At 38.2% G+C, this 9,489-nt stretch overlaps 1 protein-coding gene across 2 annotated transcripts in view; it reads left to right on the forward strand.

Annotated features, from left to right (window-relative positions):
* LOC107600673 (stromal membrane-associated protein 2-like) overlaps nucleotides 1-8,925 on the forward strand; it is a 22,453-nt gene extending 13,528 nt beyond the window's left edge. Inside the window, exons 2-9 of one of the 2 annotated variants that reach the window (XM_016292630.1) lie at nucleotides 5,268-5,401; nucleotides 5,479-5,564; nucleotides 5,662-5,740; nucleotides 5,834-5,893; nucleotides 7,914-7,986; nucleotides 8,065-8,186; nucleotides 8,315-8,486; nucleotides 8,583-8,925. In XM_016292630.1, the coding sequence (XP_016148116.1) occupies nucleotides 5,268-5,401; nucleotides 5,479-5,564; nucleotides 5,662-5,740; nucleotides 5,834-5,893; nucleotides 7,914-7,986; nucleotides 8,065-8,186; nucleotides 8,315-8,486; nucleotides 8,583-8,890 (1,034 nt within the window). In that variant the 3' untranslated portion in view covers nucleotides 8,891-8,925. The remainder of the gene's footprint in view (nucleotides 1-5,267; nucleotides 5,402-5,478; nucleotides 5,565-5,661; nucleotides 5,741-5,833; nucleotides 5,894-7,913; nucleotides 7,987-8,064; nucleotides 8,187-8,314; nucleotides 8,487-8,582) is intronic. The other variant, XM_016292632.1, reaches the window with a different exon arrangement.
* The last annotated feature ends 564 nt before the right edge of the window (nucleotides 8,926-9,489 follow it).

Raw genomic sequence — 9,489 nt, forward strand, 5'->3', positions numbered from 1 at the left:
TACTTTCACTTTGTTCGTGGGGATTTTTGCAGATTTAATATCAAGGTGGTAGTCACTGACCACAAAGTAAGCCTATGTTATTTATATTTGTGTTTACAGTGATCGCTACAGTGTTATATGCGTTAGTACCATATGAACATGCCCAGACTTGTCCTGTAACGATTGTTCTGTAGTATTCAGATCGGGAATATTACTTAACAGCTAATTATTCATTCTTGATCAAGATATAAATCAGTGTTACGATGTCTTAATGACTTGATGTTGTTCTGTTAAGCTGCTACAATACCAAATGAGTGATTAGCGTTCTGTTTATGCAAATGTTACTCCGATGCGCCCCGATTCTATCCATCTATGGGAACTTTGTTCATAGGGACAAATGATCATTCATGACTTGTAGTTTTCTGTGAAATACCTTGTTTCCCTTCATTTAACTGTATGTTCAGTAGAGAAATGCCAATTATGTGAATTATGAATGCTTTGGTTTCATTATGTAACCGTAAATATTATTATTGTTTATCTATATCTTTCGCTTATTCATTTCTCTATTATACTTATTCTGCAGACTATCTACATGTACCTCTGTACCTCTGTGGCCCTTCCCTTTCTCTACTATTACACCATCAAAAGCTAATCACCTGTCTCTTCATTATTGGCCGGGACCCAGGCACCCAGGGAGGTTTACTCATCCATTACCTGATCAGAACCTAACAGTCCCAAAGTCTCTATAACAAATTGGTCCTTCGAGCCGGATGAGTATTCCCTTCTGACATGATGGATCCTGATGAGGAGATTATTGCTGGTGTTCGTCCTAAACGCCATACTCGTCCTCCAGCTTACCTACAGCAGTATGAAGTACAGTACACCCGAGGCGGACCTGTCGCTGAGTATGATGTCTCACACCCCTGGGAGGCACCTGTCTATCGGACCCCCCCCCATCCTTCAAGCCTTACGCCACTCCCCCTGGTGGTTACCTGGTCTGTTCTGAGGGCTCTCGAATCATGTCCTCAACTTATCAGCATCCACAGCAGGCTGAATTCCATCAGCCATCCTTCTCTTCTCCTCAAGCGGCTGGGTTCGTTTCCTCTGCACACGACAGTGAACTACAGCACCTGCGTCATGAGCATGCACAATTAATGCAGACTCATCAGGCTTTTCAGGCAGACCTGAGGGAGCTGAGAGATGTCCGTGCAGAAGTCAGAGAATTAGTTCAAGTTGCTCAGTCCCTTCGAGCTGACCTTCAAACCAGTCAAACGAGTGAAACCAGAGGTCAGAATCTCTCACCTGCACAGCCACCGGTGTTGCAGTTATCCAGTCCGCCTGTGAGGCGGTATGAATCCACACCTTTAGCGGAGGATAGTATATATATATATATATATATATATATTAATGTTTTTAATACATTATATTTATCCCATAAATATTATATTATAATGTTTATAAATATATTAAAGTGTACATGTATATACAATACATTTTTTATGTATTTATAAATCAAGTAAAATTGTATTTGTACAACTATACTTGTGTTTGACCCCCCCTTAAAAATATTAGTAATAATAATATTGTATTTTTATAAAATATATGGGGATAAAATCTCGTTTGTGTTAGCCAGCTACTGGACAACAATGTTTAATAAAACACAAAAATCCAACGTTCTGGTGGTGGTCAGTAGGGGAATGTAGAAATATTGAGCTGTGATTCTCATTTCTATAAAAAAATTTAAAAAATAATAAAATAAAATAGAACACCTGAAAGTTTTCATTTGCAAAGCGTAAAAGCACATTTATGTGTAACTCTCTAACACTGGTCATGGACCATCAGACCATCCTTATTGTTTAGCCCTAAAGTGATGTACCTTTCTTATTTTGGTACACAGCTGCTTGCTAAGTTGTTCTGTGTGGAGTCAAGCTCTCATTTAGTGCAAGTCAGTGGGATGTTTTGCCCTTGTCTCATCATCTACCAGGTCAAAAATCGAAAGCCTAATCACGTAGAAAGAAACCACATATCTCAACTATAAGCTGCCTGTTCAAGGTGTCATAACAGTGCAGAATAATTTTCCCACTGGGTTCAAATCCCTAACTGTAAGTACAAGCATGGCGATCTTTGGATTAGCAAGTACCACTAATAAACTTGTGGCTTGGCATGTGTCCTTTCTTGGGCTCTTACTGGTGCTTCTCTCTAAGTGTGATCTGCATGTGCGAATCTCTCTGTTCTGTTCTGTTCTGCATCTCTCTTGTGATTCACCCTGAAACCTGCCTGACTCCACATGACTGTTTATTACAGCCACACATGTTCTTCAGTCCGTTCTCCATCCCACACGAAAACACTCTCTCTCTCTCTCCCTTTACTTGAGCTGACGTCCTCCAGTAATACCACTCAAGCTGATTACCCCTTAGCCATGCAGGCGGGTTCAGTGGGAGACAGAAAGAGAGAGAGAGGAGGGATCTTTGTAGGTGGGGGATGAATAGGTAATCCAAAGAGGCCCACAGCACACAAGAGCTCATGAAAATTGTGTTTTATACAGCTGCTGTAAACCAGTATGCGTCCTGTTGGGAATATCCCTTTCTTCTGGCACAGGGCCAACTCACAATAGACCCAATGCTAAATTTCAGATGTGAGTGTGACCATGAGCATAGTGCAGACGTAAACCAAAGCTCCATTAAGGGCCAAATGAACACATATAGCACAGTAAATATCAGAGCTCAGATTTCATGATTGGATTTTGGCTTTCTGAGCTTTTTTGGTACAAAGCATTTTTAAACAAACAAGGTTAGATGGTCTCGCCTAACCTCTCCATTGATTTTCAGTCTGGTCCACTTCCGCCCACTTAGACAGGAAGAGACCGTCTGACCGACTGATCTAAAGCACCCAGCCACAGTTTATTTGTTTTATGTGCTGTTTAGGGGTGAGTGAATCTGAGAATAGTATCAGATAATCAGATAATAACAATAATAGACTAGTGCTATCAATTAGTCAATAAATAATATTTGGCTCAACCAGAAGTTCAGTTGTGATTTTGTTAGTTCATTTATTTAAAGTACTTATTTAACATATATAGCTTAAAAAAAATAAATATACAGTTACGTTTATGAATATTTCGTTTATTTATTTTTAAGGTTCTTTTCAATGGATCAGAAACATACATCACGACCAATGTAGTCCAATTCCTGAACAAATGACTCTGAGTTTTAATGATTTAAGCACATATCGCTTACTATAACTTACTGTAACTGTAGACAAAAATATACATCATATTTTGTCAATGACATGTTACCATATTGTTTAACATTTAAAATATTATATTTGTAATATTATTATTGTGTTTTTTTATCATTTAAAATAACTTTTCTATTTTTATATATAATTTTTTTTTATATATATATAAACTGTCTTATGATCATCAAGTCTTCATTTATTTGATCAAAAATGAAAGTGCAATTACAATTTTTTTTTTTTTTTTTTTTTTTATGTAATTTATTCCTGTGATGGCAACATTTAATTTTCAGCAGCAGTCTTCAGTGTCACGTGATCCTTCGATTTCATAAATATGCTGATTTGGTGCAAAGAAACATTATTGTTGAAAACAGTTGTGCTGCTTAACATTTTTTGTGGAAACTGATACATTTTTGAAAAGATTTTCTGATAAATAGAAAGTTCAAAAGAACATAATTTATTTGAAAAATAAATATTACTAATGCTTTACTCTCACTTTTGATCAATTTAATTCATTCTTGCTGAACAAAAGTAGGCTATGTATTTTTTCTAATAAAACTACTAAAAGAATCATTCATTGAATTGCAACAAATGGAATCGTTAAAATGATTTTGCAGCTCCCTTTCCTACTTGCTACTACGTCTCTCAAACAAAAACAGATGATTTTTTAGAGATTTAATGCAAAACAAACTTTTTCAAATCTAGTTATTTCTTCCACACAAGCCTCACAATCTGATTGGAGCTTGTTATTTTTAAAAATGTTTCTCACTTTTGTATGTAATACGCACGAGACTGTCAGCGAACAGCCCATGGGTGTGCCATATTGATGCTTACTGAAGCTTAGAGGCAAAACGTCTATTTTGTGTGAAATTAGATCCACTCAGATGAATATAACCACAGCAGGTGCGCTGTATAAACAGCAGGTATGACCGTCCCAGGATGCTGTGTGCTTGTTCCAGACAACTCGAAGCAATTAAGCAGAAATGTTGCCACAACAATCCTCTGTGACATCACATCAGGACAACAGCCAGGACAATAACTTAATGTGGTGCTGCCACCTATTGGCCAAAACTGATATTACTTCAACAGGAAAGCTCAATACTTGTGCTCAGAGACAGTCTTTGGCATTGTCTTTGAAGCTTGCTCATGTCTCAGGGGAGTACCATTACATAATGTGTTTGAAGTAGAAAAAAATGGGGAAAATGGTGATAACAGGTGTATATATATATGCACCTTGAGGCATTGTTCTGTTTCAGATGACTTTGTTGAAGGTAGTGTGGGCTTTATCATGACTGTGCGCCTGTGTGTATTCATGCACGTGTGATTTAAGAGCAGTGGGAAGGACTACAGATGCTGCAGGGGCTGGTGGGTGTGCGTTATCAGCATTGTGCCAGCGTGTCCACATGACTGCCCAAACTGGATTAGTCAGTGCAGTGCGTGAAGCTTCTTATTTTATCTTCTAATTCCAAGCAGGAGAATGTAAATATCACTCCTCAGTAGGCTCCCTCTATCTCTCGCTCCCTTCTGTCTGTGTTTTTCTGTCCTTTCTCTCCTTCACTGACTCATTAAATTGGTTGTGCTGAATTCTGATTTTGAGAACTGGCTCGCTTTCATTTCACAAAATGGAATTAGAATTTATTTGGCCACACCCCACAGGAAGTTGAATTGTAATGAAAGGAAGAGGACTTTGTTGAATTTGAAAGCATAATGAAATTTTGTCAAATTTTGTGACATTATCACAATTTTCTATTTTAACATTTTAAAATGTAATTTAATTGTGTGATGGCAACACTGAATTTTCAGCATCATTACTCCAGTCTTCAGTGATGATCCTTCAGAAATCATTCTAATATGCTGATTTTTTTTTTATATAAATTAGAGAATTCCGGGAAATTAATTGCTTTTCTACAATGATTGATACAATGAAAGTTTTTAAAGATGTAATGAAATATTTTTTAATTAAATGTCTGTATAAAGTGGAAAAAAAGTAGATTAAACTGTAGTCCTAATTACATATCTAATTTCTTCTTCTTTTTTTTTTCTTTGCCCATCAGGTCCCAGATGGGCATCCTGGAATCTTGGAATCTTCATTTGTATCCGCTGTGCGGGAATCCATCGGAATCTTGGCGTGCACATATCACGAGTTAAATCCATAAACCTGGACCAGTGGACTCATGAGCAGATACAGGTAAGCTTTATGGGCCCTGTTTATGTATGATCTATGTATATGGCTGATTGATATAGATGTGTTTGTGTTGTGCTCAGTCTGTTCAGGAGATGGGGAATGCCAAAGCTCGGCGACTATATGAGGCCTTTTTACCAGAGTGCTTCCAGCGCCCAGAGACAGACCAGTATCCTTCAGCGCTTATATATACAGTATGTGTGTGCATGCATGTTTAAGCTTATTCTCCCCTCATGTTAAAGGTTTCCTTAAGCTACACCTTACAGAGCTTCTGAGATTTTTATCCGTGACAAATATGATAAGAAGAAATATATGGATAAATGCATTGACATCCAGTCCTTCAGGGTAAGAGATTTTGGAATTAAAAATTCTCATTGTAATTTTATCTTTTACTTTGATTTTGTGAAAGAATAAAATACATTTTCTTTCCTTTTTTAGAAAGAAAAGAGTGAGACAGTAACAAAAGAGGCTCCTGTTGTTTTTGAAAAGATGAAGCTGGTGGGTTTCAGCATTTGTGAAGTTGAGCTGTAGCAGTATAGTATAGTATCAGTATAGTATATAACTGTATTTGTGGCAGCTGTTGCTTTTCAACATTTTAGTCATATAAACTGGGAATATTGATATAAATGCTAAAAACAAAAAGTTATTTAGGGGGAAACATTAAAAACACATTTTATTATTTTATTATTATAATAATAATAAGTTGTAAAAACATTAAAGAAATACATTTGATTTTACAACTTGATTTATTGATTTTTTTATCATTGTAATTTAGATTAGAATTGGATTATTATATACATTCATAATAATTTATCAACTTAAGGGAGCTTTCACACTAGTACTTTTGGTGCTTTGACGTCAGAGTTCGGTTTGTTTGGATAATGTGAATGCTATTTTCTGAACTCGGGTGCGCAGCTGCAAACCGTACCTGAGTCCACCTAAAAAGGCTGGTCTGGGGTACGGTTCATGCGAATATTTACGTGTTTGTGTCACTCGCTTTCCTGAAAAGCGTGACTGACGCTCTGCAGCAGAGACAAGTTCTCTTGGTTTGTTTGGTCTGGATCAAAAAAGAAAACGATACATTTGGTCCTGGTCCGCTTAGCGTTCACACTGGCATTTTTGACAGCGAACCTAAAGATACCGAACCAAAAGGCATAGTGATACGTTCACAACCTGATTGGTCGGGTTGAATGACGTATATTTCACGACGGAACTGACCGAACAAAAGCTGTGTTTGACTTAAAGTGGCGCTGTGCAGACCGATCTGTGTATGACATCAAAGTTCCCATTCACCGATCGGTCTGCTCAGCGCCGCTTTGTCGAACACAACTAATGCGGTCTACTGGACAAAGTGTGCTCATTGCTGCGTGTACTTATGATTTTATTTTTACCACCTGCAAACTCCCGAAGAGCTCATAAAAGGCACTTTACCTCCTCGTTGCTCCACATTTGCTCATTTTGTTTTGGATACACCGCTCATTCCGCGTCATCAAATCATGTCGCATAGCATTGCATCTTGTCATTACTTCCTGTTTTTGGTTCATTTAGAAATATTTGGTCCGTGTTGCGTTCATATTTCATTCGAACCGCACCAGAGTTCGTTTGGAAGCGGACCGAGATCCATCTTTTTAGCGGTCTTGGTCCACTTGTTTGGTGCGCACCAGGGTTCGGATGGCAGCATTCACACTTACTCAAACGAACCGCACTACCAGAGCAATCGCATCAGGGTTCGTTTTAATCGAACCAAACATGACAAGTGTGAACACACCCTATATCTAATTTCTGCTCGCAGAAATTGACTCCGGCGTTCTTTTGAACCTTTGCATTACAGTCATGACAAATAGACACATGTGCCGTTCTGTGTTGGCGCTTTGGAAATTAATCAAAGTTTTCAAAATCTGAAGTACAAAAAGGAAGTGAGCAAGTATCCATTCATTTTGCCGTCCTCTGCATAGTCGTTACCTAGTAACGGGGTAAACAGCTGCCACTCTGATGACACAAGTGTACCACGGTTTGGTACCAAAAAAAAAAAAAACACAGTATGAATACAAACCAGCAGGGGCGGTGGGAGGGGGGAGCAATTGAACTCGGATTCGGACCAGGCAATCGAACCAAGTGTGAAAGCACCCTAAGTCGCTAAGTCGCACCTTGAAGTCATGTTGAGAACCAGGGGGTTAGTTTATAGACCTAAAACCTGGGAGAGAATTAGAATTTTTGAGCTATGCGTTTCCTTCTGGAATTCCTAGTTTTTAGAATAGCGGTTTTCGAATTATGATTAAAATTGTAGTTAATGTTACTTGAAGAGACTTTAATGTTTTGTTCTAACCTTATGCTGCATACCCATACTCATAAACTGAACACAATCACAAAACATTTCCATTTTAAAATCACATTAGAATTTCCTAAAGGAGCCTTCCAAGTTGACCGTCAAATTGTCGTCTTGACTGAACGACTCTTATTTAAATAACAAAATGGTGTTTTCATCATTAACGCATGATTACATTTGTTTGTCTCACAGAAAAAAGACGAGTCACAACAATTCAAAAACAGTCCAAAGCAGTCACAGTCTGTTAATGACTTACTAGGACTAGGTGAGAAGCTAACAAACACACCATACATATCAGTGCAATCACAAAATTGATGCTTAATGTTGAAACTCTCTTTCCCAGATGCCCCTGCTCCTAAAGCTCCCGTGTCCAATGGCAAACCAAGCACTGAACTCAGTCCTGCCCTCGACCTCTTCAGCTCTCTGCATGCCACCGTCAGCAGCTCAAACTCCTCCAGGAGCACGGTAAAGATTTTCATACAGTCCAGTTTTCACTTCATTCTTTGACTATCTTGGATCCATCTTTTTTTAGTGATTAATGCATGTAAACCAAGTAGTTTAAGTGTTTGTTTGTTTTTTTTCCCCCACTGTAGCCTAGCCCAGGGTCCATACCCACTGGACGGGTAGCAGCATCAATGCCCGAAAACCTCAGCCTGTTCCTGGATCCCCCCTCCAAAAGTGAGGACAGTGGAAAAAAGCTGTCTAAGGACTCAATCTTGTCCCTGTACGGCAGTACAGCACCACAAACAAACATGGCTGCTCATGGTGAGATTAGTTTCAGGATAAAGGCATATTTGAAATGACTTACATGTTTTCTGTCACTTTGTACTGTTTATGCATGTTTATCTGTTTCCGTTTTAGCTGGCATGTATATGGGAGCAACCCAGATGGGCTATGTCCCTGCTGCAGGGTACGGCCAATACCAGGCCCTGGGTGCCCAGCAGAGCATGATGGGGCCTATGATGGCACCACAGATGAACATACTGGGACATACTGCTCCTCCGTACATGGCAGGGGTGCAGGGGGGCATAATGGGAATGCAGAATGGGATGATGGGAAACATGGCAGCAGTTCCTCAGCAGGCATATGGTGCACAGCAGGCCCAACAGCTGCAGTGGAACATCAGCCAGGTAACAAGCACCGAATTCACCATTACCATGCTGACTTGAAACGGCAAATATTTCGTTTTTTTTCCCCCACAGTGGTAGCCCAAAAATGTTTTCATGTATGTTTAATTCGAATTAAATCCATTTTGTTTGTTACTGCAAGAACACAGGTTATAATGATTTTAAAATCTGAAATTCAAATTCTGTCATCATTTATTCAGCCTTATGTTGTTCCAAACGAGTATGTATGACCTTTTGTGAAACACAAAAGAAGATATTTTGAAGAATGTACAGGTTTTTTCCATGTATTTATCATGAATGGAGAGCTTTCAAGCATCACAAACCTGCAAAAGCACAATAAAAGTATCCATAAGACTCATTCGCTATATTGAAAGCCTTCTATAATGTTATAAAATGTATAATGTTACAAAACTTTTCTATTTCAAATAAATGCTGTTCTTTTGAACTTTCTATTTATAGTCAAAAAAAAAAAAAAAAGGTATCACGGTTTACACAAAAATATTAAGCAGCATAACATTTTCAACATTGATAATTGGAAATGTTTCTTGATCACAGCATTGTCATCACAGGAATAACTTACATTTTAAAATATATTAAAATAGAAAGCAGTTATTTTAAATTGTAATAATATTTCACAAAAT

The sequence above is a fragment of the Sinocyclocheilus grahami genome, unplaced genomic scaffold (assembly GCF_001515645.1).
Source record: "Sinocyclocheilus grahami isolate Dianchi unplaced genomic scaffold, SAMN03320097.WGS_v1.1 scaffold289.1, whole genome shotgun sequence".
In the NCBI taxonomy this organism is placed as follows: domain Eukaryota; kingdom Metazoa; phylum Chordata; class Actinopteri; order Cypriniformes; family Cyprinidae; genus Sinocyclocheilus; species Sinocyclocheilus grahami.